Genomic DNA, 17,615 nt, shown 5'->3' with positions numbered 1-17,615 from the left:
GCGGTGGATCATTGGGCCGATCGGAAGGAGTGGCTATAACTATTTCGTGGTCGGCCGGAATTTCATACGTTCGAATAAGACGCAATGCGTCTTCTTCATCGAATCGGCTCTCCATAGTCGTATACCAGAGACTAGGAGCGCCGACCGTAGGCGTAGAAGTGTTCGCCATGGGCGAAACAGAGGCGATAATCGACAGAAAAACTAAAAGAAGATGTCGATAGAATGCAAAAGGAAGCAGTACAGGAGGCGGGTAGCTGGAAAAGAAGGCTTACGGGTACGAGGAAGATCGAGAAAAGGAAGAAGATGGCGAGCGCACCAAGCAGACGGGGAATAAAGATCGCCGGAGCAGAAAGAGTCGCGTGAGGGCGGAGGTCGATGAAACAATAAGGCGGCGGAGAGAAGAGGCCGCGATATTTATAACGTTCGCGTCGAACGGCCGTAGCCGTCCGATCCAGGTCGTGAAAAACGAGGCCATCATCCAGCCGTTCATTTCAAACGGCGGATGTCCCATCGAAAGTGACGCCACCGCCATACTCTGACAAACACACGATCGCCACGTGTCAGCATGATACTGGTCGCATTTAATGAGCGCCTCTTACCGTGCGCACCACACGCGAGGAGCAGTAGGGGAAAGAAGTGGGCATAGATTCCAAGAGAATACAAGGAAGGGGCAAAATACAGCCGAACGGAAGCCTGGCCGAGCGGATTAATATAGCGCAGATCGGCAGTCCAGTCAGTCGGACTTCGCCTCCTTCGACTAGACTCGAGGGGGAGGCAAGTGATCCGGCGGTTAGAACCGGGGACCCCTATTTTGAGGGGTCAACGCCCCGCGGAAGTCAAAGGGCCAGGTGGCCGACCGGAGACGTTTTGTGAGCCGGTCGGAACCTCCCAGCCGGCCGACCGAGGAATATCTGACGGTAAGAGGCGCCCTGGCGGGAGTCGGGGTTCAGACGAGCCGAGCGGAAGGCCTAAGAGAAGGTGATATACTGTTAACAGTCCTTACATAGCACCCTACCGAAATTCTCCCCAGCATATCGAAGTAAATGGCAGTCCGAACGGGAGGGGAGTTCCGTCCGGCCAGGGCGTGAGATGAGGTCCGTCCGCCCGGCGCATGAACTCCCCGTCCAGCCGGACGGACGGACGTCCCGACCTGTGGTGGGTAGAGATAGACAAGAACACCTTCTGACAGCCGTCAAGTCCTATGGCTAGGCCATACTCCAAGTCTGACAACGAGGTGTTCTGTTGTCCCATCAAGGACATACTCGGACTGTAGCAGTATGGCGTCAGGTAAGCTTTCTGACAGACACATACCCAGGTATGGGTTGCGGACACGTATGCACCTCGGTGGACGTGCAGGAGCTCTTTCGCCGCTCTATATAAAGAGCCGCATACTTCACCGGAGGTACGCGTTCAATACCTCTGGAGCCACTTTCTTCACTGTTTGCTTGCCTGACTTGAGCGTCGGAGGGTCGCCGCCGGGAAGCCCTTCCCGGCCCGACTTCTGTGCAGGTTCGCCGGAGGTTCGTGCAACCAGTCGAAGATCCACGTCAGCAGCCGGGAGCGCCACGTGCCCAGCGTCCGTTGATTCAGCATTCGGACAGGATCAGGTAGTATTGTCCTGGATTTAAATTCACAGCATAATAAGGGTATTATTGTCAAAAAAAAAAAGGAGGAATTTATGATGATATCAGTATTTTAGTGTGCATTCCTAGCGTCAAAGAGTTATAATGTTACAATATTACCAGTCAAGAGACTTTTTTGTTACTTTTAAAACCACGAGGATCATTTCATATTTTAATCAAACCTCGGGGGTAAAATGTAATTCACCCTAAAATTATTCTCCTCTTCCTAAAACCCTGACCTAAACCAGTGCGAACCAGAGCCGTGATTTCGTCGCACCTCAGCCGATAGCGTCGCATTGCCTCCGCCGCCAAGCCGGAGCCGTATCCACCACCGCCAAGCAGGAGCCCGGAGGGTAGCGCTATCGTCCGTCCGTCCGTGATGGTGAAGTCGTACCTCCGGTACGAGCCGGGTCTCGTCTTCGGCGTCATCTCCTCTGTCGACGCTAATATTGCCTACGATCCCTCAGGGTTGCACCTCCTTGCACCGGCCCTTGACAAGTTTTTCCTCTGGAACCTCAAGCAAGGTCTCGCCTTTAAGACCTTCTCATCCTCCACGCGCTCCTCCCATACCCTCGCAGTCACCACCATCGCCGCCTCTCCTTCCTCGTCGTCCACATCCGTAAGCGGCCTCTCGCCCTCACCTTCGGTTGAGCTCTGTATTCTTCCACTACTACTACTACCAAAAGCATACCTATCTTCTGTTATTGATGTTTCAGATTGCCAGCGGGCACGCTGATGGGAGCATTCGGCTGTGGGACTGCGAGAAGGCTACATGTGAGGCGACTCTAAATGGCCACAAAACTGCGGTCACTGCCCTCCGCTATAACCACCTCACCTCCCTCCTTGCTTCTGGTGGCAAGGACTGTGATGTCATCCTATGGGATGTAGTTGGTGAAGCAGGGCTATTTCGGCTCCGTGGCCATCGAGACCAGGCAAGCCTTTTGGTTTTAGCTATTTGCTTTTATTTCTAAATTTCTTTGATCCTGAAAAAAACCGAGTGTTTGTTTTTCAGGTCACCGACCTTGTATTTATTGATTCAGGAAAGAAGCTTGTCACTAGTTCCAAGGACAAGTTCATGAGGGTTTGGGATCTTGAGTTGCAGCAATGTGTACAGATAGTTGGCGGACACCACAGTGAAATCTGGTCGCTAGATGTTGATCCTATGGAAAGGTTTTTGGTCTCTGGATCAGCAGATTCTGAACTCAAATTTTATGAAATAAAAAGGAACACTGAGGTGGTTGAGAAGGAAAGTAAGTGGGAGGTTTTGAAGAACTTTGGTGAAATCCAAAGGCAGAGCAAGGATAGAGTGGCTGCTTTGAGATTTAACAAGTCTGGAAACCTTTTAGCATGTCAGGTGGCTGGAAAACTTGTGGAAATTTATCGAGTTCTCAGTGATGATGAAGCAAAGCGGAAAGCCAAGAGGCGTCTTCACCGAAAGAAAGAAAAGCTTTTGACAAGAGATGCAGCTGGAGGAAATGAAAATGGAGGGCTTGCAGATTCCTTATCCAGCCAGGAATTTCAGCACCCCACTATTGTGGTGTCAGATGTGTTTAAGCTTCTTCAGATGCTACGCTCAAGCAAGAAAATTTCTTCTATTGCTTTCAGTCCTAGTGATCCCAAAGTTGGTCTTGCTACTTTATCATTATCCTTGAATAATAACATGCTAGAGACCCATTTAGTTGATTCTGATAAGATATCCAAATTGTATTCAATAGAGCTTCAGGGGCATCGCTCAGATATCAGAAGTGTTACACTTAGCTCAGATAATGATCTTTTGATGTCAACTAGTCATAATTCTGTAAAGATTTGGAACCCCACTACTGGAGTTTGCCTCCGCACCATTGAGTCTGGATATGGACTGTGTAGTTCTTTTGTACCTGGAAACCGCTATGCCCTAGTTGGATCCAAAAGTGGATCCTTGGAGATAATTGATGTTGGTAGTGGGAGTTGCATTGAAGTAGTAGAAGCTCATGCTGATTCCATAAGATCGCTTGTACAACTTCCAGATGAAAATGGAACTGTTGGCGGACAGGGCTTTGTTACAGGAAGTGACGACCGTGATGTAAAATTTTGGGAATATACCGTCAAGCAAAAATCAGATAATGTGAGTTTTCTGGTTATAACACCTATTGATCTTTGGTATCTGAAACATTCTTCTAATATGTTTAGTGCTTAAATTGTTATAGATGTGTTGGTATGTATCTATTCTTGTAAATGTTATGATAAATGTATAGGTATACCATAGGGTTTGAATCAGATGCGTTACATATAATTAAAGGATTCTTTTTGGTTAACTGTATTAACCTTTGCAGGAACCTAAACATCTAGGTGTGACAAATGTGAGAACTTTGAAAATGGATGAAGATGTTTTAGCAATCTCTGTTAGTCCAGACTCTAAATACCTAGCTGTTTCTCTGTTGGAAAAGTGTGCAATCAAGGTAATACTTTCTCACCTTACATCACATTTTTTTGTGCTTATCCGCATCCAGTGAACTTTTGATTTTAGTTATTCTAGAAGGTAGCATCCTGTCTGCCTTACCTTAAGTTTCAAGTTACATCAAAATATAAATAAATTCATGCTGATCTCTGATTTGTCATACCATTTGAGGACATTCACCTACATATAAGCATAAACAAACCTTAAATATAGTGAATTTTGTGCTTACAAATAAATTTACTTTAGAAGATTGAATATATGTCGGTGCATACTGATATGACAGAGTTCCTATGCACACGGGCCATGACATATGGCTTACTTTTTTATATTAGGTCCAACATACGACTCCGTATTTGAGTACTGTTTCACCCTTATGGATCATTGAAATCGTCACGTAATATGTTTCAACATTGGCCAGCATCTACACTAACAACCCATGGTAGTTCCAAGTATTTGGCCAGGCTTAGATGCTCTATGACAATTCACTTCAATATTGGAACTTGTTTTATTGTTTTCTCTTAAGGTTTAATTTTTATTAAAGAAATTTTGTTAGAGCCAGCTAGAAATCTCACTTTTAGCAAACCAACAAGTTACTTCTAGTATGCCAAGAAATTCAGGGGATCATAACTTGTTGTCAACATAACCATAGTTGTCCTAGTTTGCAACATCATCTGGCATCATATGTAACTTATCTAATTAGCCAATATCATGTCATAGTGTTAGTTAATAAAAATGTACTTGTTCCAATGGATTGTGAGCATTTTGAAGAATCGTACCTCTATTTTTTTTGGACAAAACCATTGAACACACGGAGAGGGCTACATTTAGCAATTAACTTTTTAAAAAAAAAAATCTACAAAGAGTTCATTTCTCTGCATTAACTTGCCTACTTTGTGTTTTTCTCAAACTGAACCATCTTTTGGGTGATGGTAAACAAATTTTTTTCAGGTCTTCTTCATGGATTCTTTAAAACTTTTCCTTTCACTTTATGGCCATAAGCTTCCAGTTCTCTGTATGGATATTTCATCTGATGGTGATATTCTAGTTAGTGGCTCAGCGGACAAAAATTTGAAGATTTGGGGTCTAGACTTTGGCGATTGCCACAAATCTATTTTTGCGCATGCTGACAGGTCTTCATGAATGCCATTCACATGATTTTGTTTAGTATGTTAATAAATATAGTATAGCTGATACAGTTCCATATTCTTTTGCAACAGTGTTATGGGCGTTAAGTTTGTTAGAAATACTCATTATATGTTTAGTGTGGGCAAAGATCGACTTGTGAAATATTGGGATGCTGACAAATTTGAGTTGCTCCTAACTCTCGAGGGGCATCATGCTGAAGTTTGGTGCCTTGCTGTTAGCAGTCGTGGTGATTTCATTGTCACAGGATCACATGATCGTTCAATACGTCGTTGGGATAGGACTGAAGAACCTTTCTTCATAGAGGTAATTTCTTATGGTTATATTGTTTTTGTGCTATTAAAAAATTAGCAATGTTGTCCATTTTGTTATTTCTGTTGACTAATATTTTTTTGAACCCTTCTGCAAGTCCAGGAAGAAAGAGAAAAGAGATTGGAAGAGGTATTTGAATCTGCCTTAGACAATTTAAATGAAGACAGATATGCACCAAAAGAATTGGTTCCAGATGAGGGATCTGTAGGTGTGCCTGGCAAGGAAACCAAGGAAACCCTGAGTGCGACTGACTTGATCATTGATGCATTAGACATGGCAGATACTGAAAATAAACGGATGGATCAACACAAGGTACAAATAAACCTTAAACCTTAAACATCTATAAAATGCCACTTGATATGATGCACTTTATGATTTAGCGTCTTTATATCATGGACTCACCCTGGAGGCTTTGACCATCTTCTCCTTGCGCTACCTGTCTAAAACAAACATTGATTTTTAGTAGCTTCCATCTTTGATCTATAATAGTAGATTTGACTGTAATACCCCTGATTCTCATTCTAATTTCCAGGAAGAGCAGATGGACAGTAAAGCAGTGTTTCAGCCAAACATAATGATGCGTGGTCTTTCACCATCTGATTTTGTTCTCCAAACGCTTGGAAATGTTAACACCAATGATCTAGAACCAACACTTTTGGTTAGTAACAATTCTTTGTCATTTACTGTTTCTATACCATATCATGTCAAAGATTATATTGTCAAGGAACTACCATGAAACCATGCATCTGTTTTATCAAAAATTCTTCTGTTGTTGTTTTGAAGTTCTTTCAGTTTAAAAAACCAAAGATTTCATTTGTTGTTTGCACAAGTGCGAGTTCTGTGGTACACTGTTACTGAGAAAGTTTGTCCATCTTGTGGAACTAATTGGAACATAAATCATTGTAATATTTATCTGAAACCAAAATTCCCTGATTTTTTTTATGTACAAATAGTATTGTACAATTACTTCTTGTTCAATTTTCAGCAGTAGGTTTGCTAGTTGAACACACAGGTACTACAGTCTTATGCAGTTCTATACACATATATATATACCATTACAGTTGTACATGCTGCTCTTTTACATGTTAGAATTTCATTGAAGTCACACAAATGCTCTTCTTGCAGTCATTGCCATTCTCTGATGCTTTGAAGCTTATGTCTTATTTGAAAGAATGGGTACGCATCCCAGACAAGGTAAGGACAATTTCAGCACTCTTGTTCTAAATCCTCTCATTTGTCTGTTGTATCATAAAATAGCATTTGAGAATAATATATATGGGAATTGTGAACTTTGTTGCTCTCATTGTCTTTTATAGTGTATCTGATGTCTTGATATGATATAAGTAAGACAATTTGCGCCCAACCAAGAATTATGCAACATAATTACATCTCTATTGCATGTAGGTTGAGCTTGTTTGCAGGGTCACGACAGTTCTATTGCAAACACATCATAATCAGCTAACTACAGCTGTGGCTTCTAGACCAATTTTGACCGTACTGAAGGACATTCTTCATGAGAAAGTTAAGGTACACATTTGGAGCATTTATTGCCTTTAGTTTTTGTTGTTTGAAAGAAGCTCGTATTTAAACTTTGTATCCAATATTTTTTTCTATAATCAGTGTTCAGTATACTGGAAATTTAGGATGAATTCTTTTTGATAAACTGTTATGCCTAATAGCTAGATTCCTCCTGGATTTCTCTTCTTTTTTTTTTAAAAGCATTCTTGTGCAACATTGCTGATCCTTGTTCTAGCTTCTTACATTAGGAAGAATTTGAGTTAAAAAGTATTTGTTGAGGCAGCATCTGTCACTCTGCTTGATTTTCAATCTTGAATATTGAATCATATGTTGATTTCTAACTTTCAGTTTCGTTTTCGATATCATACATTTTCATTGACCTCTAATTCCACGAGCTTTAATTCTTGGGTAACATTCTAACGTATATGGATGCTCTTTTCATCTCATTAGGAGCGCAAAGACACAATCGGTTTCAATCTAGCCGCCATGAATCATCTTAAGGTAGGTAGTAGACTTCTTCTCTACATTTTGCTGTCTGGTAGATATGTTTTAGCAGTTGCAATACTGGTTGCTCTATGTTGTGGGATGGTCAAACAGGAATTGATGTCCATGAGATCCGATGCACTCTTCCAAGATGCCAAGGCGAAACTCATGGAAATCCGTCAATGGCAATCCAAGCGTACGGACAGCGGGGAAGCAAATAACAGCAGGAGGAAGAAGAAGAAACTAAAGCCTTCCAATGGGGTCTAAAAATTACGTCATTGATGCAACAAATATACTGATACAAGATGATAGTTCACCTCCTTATCGGCCTAACTGTTGCCTGATGTAGGGAGTGCCTGTAGAATTTTGATATGCTTGTTTGTAACTTAAATTATCTGTTCAGTAGGTAAAATTTTGACACATCAACACGTGTAGCATCTTTCTGTCATCAATAACCATTGTTCTATTCATTTAAAAGATTTAAACAACAATATGATCACAGTAGTTTTCAGCGATTCGTGACGTTATAAAAGTACTTCACGATTATATAAGATTAAGATTTGAACTAAATTAGTATTATTGTTGAATTTAAATTATTAATCGATTGAAACTACTCCTAGTTTTAAAATCTACTGAAGGCATCGATAATTTGTTATAAGCCGCTGACAGGTCGCCTGCTGATGCCGTCGACGGCTACGCCGACCAAACCATCGTGCGTAGATGCGGTTCGCCCAATTAAAAGACGACGGCTGGCAACGTGGCACAGCTACACACGGATCTAAAAGCCGCACCGCCATCGTGATTCAAATAAATCCACATAAATACTAACAAATCATACGCAAAAATCAGTCTCCTCTTCATCTCCGCCTCTCGTTGCCGGTTCCGTTCTTGTTCCGCTTGGTGCTTCTCTCTATTTGTTTGCCGTCGCGTCTCGAAGTCGGGCTCAGTTTTGGGGCCCTCCCTCTCTGAAACAAACAATCTGAGCCCTTCTTTTGGATTGTTCTTCGTCAGCTTCGCCGCCTTTGTTGTCGGGTCGCTTTGCTTCGATAAAAAGTAAGCTCTTTTCTGTTTGTATTATCGTGGTGGATGGATGTTTCGTGGAGTTTATTTCTTTGCCTTGGACTCTATTTCCCTGACATAGGGTTTCTTCGTACTGGAATTCGTACCGACGGAATGAAAACAGGTACCGTTGCTTTTCCCCCCTTTTCATCTCGTTTGAATTTTGTGCTTGTCTCGATTGATTTATTCATTTTTGTAGTTTTCTGGGTTTATTTGATAAATCCCGAGGTTTGGATTGCGCTGTGGTTTGATTGATTGCCGAAACGTGGTTTAATTTGTTCGTCTTGTAAACCTATTTCTACCGATTGGTTTTACATTCATTAATGAAGCTTATGTTGATTATGATCATGCTGTGCTTTATTCTGTAGAAATGCTAAGCGAAAAGAAAAAACAATTTCTCTTTGCTTCTTCGAATGCCATATTACGTTTGCATTAGGGCTTCTAAGTTTCGATCTAATACATTTTTATGAAAATACTGTTCAATGTAGGGATGATTTATTTGATCCTTTTCTATCATGTAGCAAAGACAATTGCACCAAATGCAATTCTAAGTACTTGCCCATACGATTCTATATCTGTCTATATGGAGAAGAAATCATGTATATTACCTAGTTTAATTTGTATGAATGGTACTTCCAATTTAAATGGGCATGACAAAATAATTTGTCTGAATGGTACTTCCAATTGAAATGGGAATGAAGAAATTAAAGAGATCATTTGTATCTTTTGATTCTTCTGGGGATTGGCCGCTCATGTGCTGCCTGCATTTCATATCTTAAGTTGTTTCGCTCTGCTATTTGTCCTTGTCTCTTGTAAAAGGACTTTAAAATTTATAGACCTTCTGCATTTAATGAAGTTCCACATACAAATACTATTCTGTTGATGTGAAAGCCAATCAGCATTAAATTCATTGTTCATAAGATATTTGTAGACTTCCCCTTCAGTAAGATAGATAGTAAGAAGCATGAGATACTTAAATTGTCAAATATATTACTTCTGCCGGTAGTTTTTCGTATGATTTGTATAGACTTGAATATGTAAATTTTGTCTATCCTACGTAAACAAAGTTTTCATCTGCACATGATGTTTTAAAAGTGGTAAATCTGACAGTGCTCATTGGATTAAAAAATAAATTTTCCAAGTAATTTCATCTGTTGGATATGCATGTCAAACCTCTATTAAATATATAATATTTAAATTCTTTCATAGCTACACTAATCTGATACAGGGTTCTACTTATAAATGATCAATTAAAGTCGATGATTATGTATGAACAAGATCCTGATATTCTTCGGTGGGGTCTCCATCTCCTTATTGATTCATCTTTAAATACCACATATTCTGTGACCACTCATCAGAACAACGCGAAAGATTGTGTTGCACAGCGTGCCAATGAAGTAAGATTGCAGGAAGAATGTGATTCTGTAGAAAATGATGAAGCAATTGCCCGTGCTCTTCAGGAGGAGCTTTCACGGGTTGCTATTGTGGAAGAATCTGAATCTTCACATACAACTGAAGAGAAATTGCAAGCATCTGTGCTTAGTCAAAATTGGTTGGCTTCGACTGCCAATACAGACGAGGGTATTTCAGGTATAATACTATCTAGGAAGTTCTTGCCTACTTTCCCCATTTCACTTTGTCATCTCCTACTACTTATAAGATATTTTCTATTTTAATTTTGTTATTACTTCAATAAATGAATGGGTATGGACCATATATCAATGTGTTGGAAATGTTTCTCTTATCGAAGATTTAGGAAGGATGGAGGCCTCTACGACATTGCCAATGTCCGATGAAAAATTAAGTTGTGAAGGGCAGGTTGAGATAGAATTTACACATGACTTCTCCGCTCTAGATGATGAAGTATGCAAGAGACTAAATCAGATGACTCCTGTACCTGTAAGTTCAGTTCTAGGATTATCTGTTTTGCTAGGCATTCATGGTTGATTTTTCCCAACTCGACAGCAAATTTGAACATCTTGTTTCTTAGTAGTTTGTGCTAATATATCTCATCATTTTCAAGGATGTTGTGTGGATGTATGATAGTCTACCTACCTTATGTGCAGCATATTCCAAAAATCAATGGAGATATTCCTTCAGTTGATGAAGAAATTTCAGATCATCAAAGGCTTCTCGACAGGTATAGACAATGTATATTTGTTGTTCATTACCTTATGAATTATCTTCATTTTGACCATGCAGTCAACAAGAACCTCAAATGAAAATGTTTGATTAAGGTTCTTTGTTTCTCTTGTACGCTTAAACGTTACATGTATTGTTTTGTGGATCAAACTACGTGTTGAATGATCCACATTATGTAACTTGAGAATGCTAAAGAAAATAAATTTACTAGCTGTTAGCTAGTTAACATGTTTTCTTTGTTCTAACTTCTAACACATACAAAATGGGTCAACTAACATCCTTAATTTATAATTTGACTAATTTCTCGGTAGAAAAAAAATGAAAACGAATTTTTGGCTGATTTGTTCAAATTATGTTTTTTGAACAGTTGAGAGACAAGCCATTTGAAATGGAATGTAGGAATTCTAGCTTAACTTTCTGATGCTTAGAATGAATCTACAACTTCAACACTGGGAAAACATTCATAATCAAATCACTATGTTTACTATTGTCTTACCATTTCCATTTGTGCAGAGGAAGTATTTAATTAGTTCTCTTATCAAATAGGTTGTATGAAAGTTTTCACTTTTTAGACCATTAGGGAAGTTGAGCCAGGAATTCTATCCGGTAAATGTCAGATATCAACTTTAAGTTATTCCTATCATCCTATGCTTATTCTAATGGCTTAGCTCTTTTTATTGCCTTTTCGTAATATGGGTTGATGATGTTAATAGAATCTTCAATATGTAACTTCTGTCCGATAAAAGCATTCAATGCATGATTGATGTCATTCCAAACAATTTGATAAATAGAACCATTGGCTGCACGGGGTGGATGACAGATTAATTTATAGCCTATTATTAGGCCTATGATTTTGCTCAATTAAAAGTAGTAGTTAGTTCATGATGTGTTATAGTCTGTATCTATGATAGAAAATGGTTTAATTTTCCAGGTTAAAGTTGTATGATTTGATTGAGCTAAAGGTTCAAGGGGACGGTAACTGTCAGGTTAGTTATGAAGGCCTATCTTCTCATTTTGAACTGTTCTCTATTATATATAACAATATCACAATGTAGGTCTTAACTCTTAACTAGTCTAGCATCACTATCTTTGGTTCAAATTGTTCATTCTCTTACAACTAAACATAACTACATAATGGTTCTCAGAAATTAATGTAAGGTAGAGATTAAGGCATACAAATTTTTTACTAGATAAATGAAGTGAGTTTTTTCGGGTAGGGGCTGGAAATGCTAACTAATTTAAGTATGTCTGACATGAAGGCATCACATGGATATTCTGCATAAATTTGTTACATTATCTATTTACTAACACTCATTTCATGATGTTGGCCTCAAAACAGAGGTGATAATGGATCATATCTATGCTAGTCTCTTAAGACTTGAGTTGGGGTGAGAACAACTCGCCTCATCATTTAGGGTCATGTAGGGCATGAACCTAATGCTTTGTTTACTCTGAGGTATGGATTAAGAAAGGAAAGGTGTCAAAGGTGGGAAAAAAATCCCTTGGGAAAAGTAAGAGAAAGAAAAAGAAGGGAAAAGAAAAAAGAAGGAAACGAGAGGGAAAGAAAAAAAAATGAACTAGTCTTGTGTAACCTCGTGGCCGAAAGCGAGGCTGACCGCGGTTTTGTGCAACACCGCCCATAGCTGTGAGTGAACTTGCAGCCTCGCTCGTGACCACGAGCAAGGTCGGTAGTGGCCGTGAGAGAACTCATGGTTGCCTAGTAGGCCTTGAGCGAACTCGCGGCCGCTCGAGGTTGTGAGGTCGTTTGTGGCCATGAGCGAGGCAGCCCACGGTCTCGAGGTCAGCGCCGTTGGGAGAGATTCAACACGGGGAGGAAGGAAAGTTCATTCGGTCCGATTCGTGTGGATAAAAAAAAAGTCCACGGATGAATTCTTAAATCTGTCTGCCCATTATTTGACAATAGGTAAACAAAAAAAAGGATAAACAATTCTTTAGGTTTTATTTCCGTCCTTCCAAGTAAACAGGGGTAAATGGTGTGACCCCACACTTAGCGTGGATTCATGCTTCAGTTTGGGCTTGCATGACACAATCCATAGGCCTTTAGGCGATGTTAGATCACAACTTAGGGGCGTGTTCGGCCGGGCACCTCTACTTTAAAGAAACTGGTCCTGAGTATTTTTTGTAGTAAATGAAATGAGTTTACAGGGCAAGAGTTAAAGGCATTAACTAATTTAAGTATGTCTTAGATGAAGACAACCTATGTATATTTTGCATGATTTTGCCAGATTTAACAATTTCAGCTCCTTTTTCAATTCAGTTGGGAGGAAGAAAACATTGTGTTATTATTATTTACTAAAGGACATAACTCCCATGTATATATAGACTGCTTAACTAATTAATCAAAAATACAGCTTAATTATATAACAATAGCACTATCTGATTTATAAAATATGTGTATTGTTTCCAAATATCCTCTCTATTGCTATTCCCACATCCCTTGTACTGGAACACTATATAATCCAGTTTACGCTCTCTCTTGTGAGGAGTACTTTGTTTCTTGATACTAGCATTTTTTTAGAAGTTTGCATGTTTTTATAATCCATGAGACCATGGAGTCTCAGTTCTTGGCTTTTGCTAGAGTTTCTAGCATGTCTATGTTTGCAAGGGCAAGGGTTATGTCTGAGTCTGCTTGTTTGCTAATTATTCTTTTGACAAATCTATCTTTCAAAATGTTGTGATACTTATGACAGTGAAACTGGAACCCTTTATTATTAAGAGAACTGATGATCTTGCTTTTATCATCTTTCCAGTTTCGGGCACTATCTGATCAATTTTATCTTACTCCTGAGCATCACAAGTTTGTGAGAGAACAAGTTGTTAATCAGGTACAGCAAAATACATGCCATATACATTCGTTGATTACGGTTTCAGACTTCATCTGCATCTCATGTAATTTTGCTTTGTCAATCAATTTGATGCTTCTTTTTTATGGAACTCAGCTCAAGTCTCATCCTGAGATCTATCAGGGGTATGTTCCCATGTCATATGACGAATATCTCAGGAAGATATCCAAGTACAGTTGTTTTTTTTAATCATATTTTTGTATATGCATGATGTCTGTTGCACGATAGATATAACTTCTATGTTTTTTCTTGATATGGATGAACAGAAGTGGAGAATGGGGAGACCATGTCACGTTGCAGGCTGCTGCTGATTCAGTATGTCTATTACTCTTTGTCATGTAATATAGCCATGTTAGCATTGTTACAGAAAATATTGAAACCATATAAGAATTTTTTTATCCATTACACTCACACTGAACAGACAATTTGGTCACTTGTGAACTTGTATTTTTTTAATCTGTTGACTTTTATAATAAGATATCTAGATGAAATGAATGCCAGAAACTTTACAATACTTCCAAAAGGTCGTAACTAGTCAATGAAGGACCCTGATGATAACTATGTTTAGAAGTTGTCAAATGTAAACAATTAATTATTAAAAATAGAGTTGTATGTAGAGGAAAAGAAGGCAAGAGTGTACTGTTTTACATTATAAGTGGAATATACAGTACATTATTATGAATCAATTAGTAATAATTGTATTATACCAGATCTTTATTTACCTAATCAATTTTTGTTTACTAAAATTGAAGTTAGGGGTTGATATATATCAAGCTTTTGAGATTGGGTTGAAAAGTAAACTATGGATATTAAATCATGCCAGTGAGTTTCATCACTTCTTTTTTCCAACTTCAAATTTAACTGGAGATTAGCACTTGAATGGTCACCGTATGTATTACCGTTTTGGATATTGATAGTGGCCTAATGAGATTATTAAGTTTGTCTTATGTAAAATGGAGAGAGTTACAAATTGAGATTGTAGAATCAACATAGGATCATAAGATGCTACAATTTAATTAAAATAAATCTTTAGAACTTTTTTTGAATTTTTAATTTATGATATGTAAAAGCTTTTAATATACAACAATAGTAATATGAACATTTTATACTTTATCATTCTCAACATCATGAAGCATAATTAAACTATTTATATGGTAAATATATGAACAATGTAATATAATTTTGTGTTGCATCTTTATGTAATAAGTAACAACTCCAAACATGAATGGTGATTATACGATTGATGGGAATGTCAAAAGTTAAAAATGTTTCCCTTTTTTTTTTTTTTTTTTTTTTGTTAAGAGTTCAAAGAATCTCATGTATTCAAAATTTTCTCAAACGACATGACATGCAAAAGACTATCTACTTTCAGTAAACGTTAAGCTTTAAATTGCCTATGGACAATGTAAGCTCATTTCATCTCATAGAAGTTATTTAAAAAAACTTCAGAATTGATATCCTATGCATGAATGTTGGAGGAAATAGAATGAGAGTATAGCCTGATTTAGATTCTACCTAGGTTCTAGATTGTTTAGGTACTTTGGGTCATAAGATTACCATGGGCCTAATGAACTGATCTTTTGCGTAATTATTACTAAAATCTATTATGAGACTTGTTGTCAAAGATGGAGAGGCCATCTGCTATTTTTCAAAAAAAAAAAAATTCTATTTCTTTCCCAACATTTCTCACTTCTCTTCATTTCTCACAACTAGAAATTTCATTATGTGATGCAGTATGGTGTTAAAATGTTTATTCTGACTTCGTTCAAGGACACCTGCTCCATTGAGATACTTCCCAGTGTTGAGAAATCTAAACGGGGTAACTCCTGAGCTACCTTTCCTCTCCCTTCTTTAACACATTTTCCTGATTATCTCGACAATCATTTTTATTTGCAGTAATATGTTTGAGCTTTTGGGCTGAGGTGCACTACAACTCAATCTATCCAGAAGGAGGTTGGCCATCCCTTTTCTTGACTCATACTGTTTCGTGGAATTAGTTGAGCATTTTCTAACTTTAACACGTTAAACTAATGACATAAACATATTATAAGCCAGTCAAAGAGTGGTTTATAATGGTTTTTTTCATTTGCTCTGGTATGGCTATGCATATATTTTGTTTTTAATAAGCCTGATATATATATATTTTTTTCTTTCTACTATGTATTTGATGTGCAGAGTTTCCTACGCTAGAATACAAGAAGAAGAAGTGGTGGCACTTTGGCATCTGAATTCGAAATCCTCAAAGTGCAGACTGCATGCCGGCCAGTGCAGGACTGCAGGCAGTCATACCCCTCTCTTCTGTGTACATTCTAACACATTTTTCAATAGCATACATGTTTATAGTTTTAACTTTTTGTTTTTTTAATGAAATACTCTTACTCGTGCATCGTCAGTTTCACTGCACTATGCTAATTAGAAATATTTTTCTTTTCCATCTTTCTTGTTTTTTTTTTTTAAATTGGCAGTTACACCGATTAATTTTGGGTCCTATGGAAATTAAATTCTCTAAAAACCGCTTGTAAGAGACAATTTATTAATCCAGTGTTCTTAAATTAAACGTCTATTAAAAAAAATATCCATTAATTTGCCAAACTCGATCCTAAATTCATTTCCATCTCTTTGAAGCTTAATATGAGGCAAGTAAAGTTACCTGATGACATGATCATGAGTTCCGGTTTACATGAGAGCAGTATTTAAATTTTTAAAGGTATAATTCTTTGGGAATAAAATTTCTCAGTCACGTTTTGTCACACGCATAACATATAGTTTATAACACTTATTAAGTTCTATAATTTCTATGATTCTAGATTATTTATAACTACCATTTTCAACCGTGTGATGAATAGGTGGGCTAGAACAAATTAATCCTATAACATTAAATTTGATTATTCATAATAATCCTTAGAGAATAAAATCTCTCTCATCTAAAAGTTTTCTCATCATGATTTACTCCTTTTATCTTATTGTAGAATCAATGGTGAGTAACATTTGGAATTAATGAATCATCTTTTCCCACATGCATAACATATAGATTATGACACTTGTTATAATTTTTATGGTTCTAGATTATTTATAACTAGCATTTTCAACGATGTGATGAACCATTGAACAAATTGATCCTATAACATTAAATTTGATTATTCAAAGAGTCATTTGTTTTAACAAACCCAAAGATTAATTCAGCTAAAATTAATATTTACAGAGGCGAACACTATCCGTGTCATGGCCTGAGTGCTACCTTCGAATAAATCCCTTTGCCTCGGATATGAGCAGTAAGGGACTTAATATCTAAAACATATACGTTCAAAATTATGCAACAGAATTAACATTAATTTATAAATAAAATTTTCTTTTATGTAATTTATAGTTTTAAATGGAACATCATTTAAATATGTTAGTATTTCCAAAAGGATAAAAAAAATTGTCTAATTTTATACAAGACTAATATGACAAACTTAATTTATTCTATGCTTTATAAATATATGTAGTCATTGTTGATTGAAAGATTCAGTCGTCATTAGAGTGTACTGATGTGAATAAAAAATTTAACTTCTATTCAAACAACAATTGATTAGAGACTTAGTAGTTGATTGGAAGAATTTTTAATTGATGGATAATATAATTATTGGTTATTTGATGGTCATTTATTTTTGAGTACTCAATTGGAGTGAGACAAATAAAATATGTCTATTAGAGCAACATCTATATAGTCTTTAGAGGTTTCTTGAACAACCAAGAGTATAAAAAACATTATGAATTTCTATTTCTCATAGAGTAAGTGCTCAAGTGATATAATTATTTAAGATCTATAATCCAAGTTCTTCAATCATCAAGTCCTTTGGAAATTTTCTCTTCTTTTTTTTAGGATTATTAATAGTTTATTTGACACTGACTAAGGAATAGCTCATTCACCTAATTTGAAATTTCTTACAAACACATTAATAAAAAATGACTAATTATTTAGGGTGTGAATATGTGTTGGTATATCTCAACTATATCAATTATGCACTAAAATTAAACACAAAAAGGAAATAT

At 37.4% G+C, this 17,615-nt stretch overlaps 2 protein-coding genes across 3 annotated transcripts; both read left to right on the top strand.

Moving 5' to 3' along the window:
* Positions 1–1,850: 1,850 nt before the first annotated feature.
* Positions 1,851–7,985, top strand: LOC122052898 (WD repeat-containing protein 3-like). Of its 2 annotated transcripts, XM_042614639.1 has the most exons (13): positions 1,851–2,021; positions 2,090–2,241; positions 2,339–2,554; positions 2,635–3,726; positions 3,935–4,060; positions 5,008–5,189; positions 5,277–5,508; positions 5,617–5,826; positions 6,047–6,172; positions 6,640–6,708; positions 6,919–7,041; positions 7,483–7,533; positions 7,630–7,985. In XM_042614639.1, the coding sequence occupies exons 4-13, from the start codon at positions 2,698–2,700 to the stop codon at positions 7,780–7,782; spliced, it is 2,301 nt and encodes a 766-aa protein (XP_042470573.1). In that variant the 5' UTR covers positions 1,851–2,021; positions 2,090–2,241; positions 2,339–2,554; positions 2,635–2,697; the 3' UTR covers positions 7,783–7,985. The 2 variants fall into 2 exon arrangements, with proteins under 2 accessions (XP_042470573.1, XP_042470572.1); XM_042614638.1 differs by having other exon boundaries at positions 1,856–2,241.
* Positions 7,986–8,347: 362 nt separating this feature from the next.
* Positions 8,348–15,972, top strand: LOC122052897 (OVARIAN TUMOR DOMAIN-containing deubiquitinating enzyme 12-like). The gene is made up of 12 exons (XM_042614637.1): positions 8,348–8,568; positions 8,657–8,698; positions 9,803–10,164; positions 10,325–10,473; positions 10,641–10,714; positions 11,648–11,702; positions 13,488–13,562; positions 13,677–13,750; positions 13,847–13,895; positions 15,315–15,399; positions 15,477–15,533; positions 15,756–15,972. The coding sequence occupies exons 3-12, from the start codon at positions 9,834–9,836 to the stop codon at positions 15,806–15,808; spliced, it is 1,002 nt and encodes a 333-aa protein (XP_042470571.1). The 5' UTR covers positions 8,348–8,568; positions 8,657–8,698; positions 9,803–9,833; the 3' UTR covers positions 15,809–15,972.
* Positions 15,973–17,615: the final 1,643 nt, after the last annotated feature.

The sequence above is a fragment of the Zingiber officinale genome, chromosome 3A (assembly GCF_018446385.1).
Source record: "Zingiber officinale cultivar Zhangliang chromosome 3A, Zo_v1.1, whole genome shotgun sequence".
In the NCBI taxonomy this organism is placed as follows: domain Eukaryota; kingdom Viridiplantae; phylum Streptophyta; class Magnoliopsida; order Zingiberales; family Zingiberaceae; genus Zingiber; species Zingiber officinale.
The sequence above is the reverse complement of the archived record's forward strand: the minus strand, read 5'-3'. Positions and strand labels throughout refer to the sequence as shown.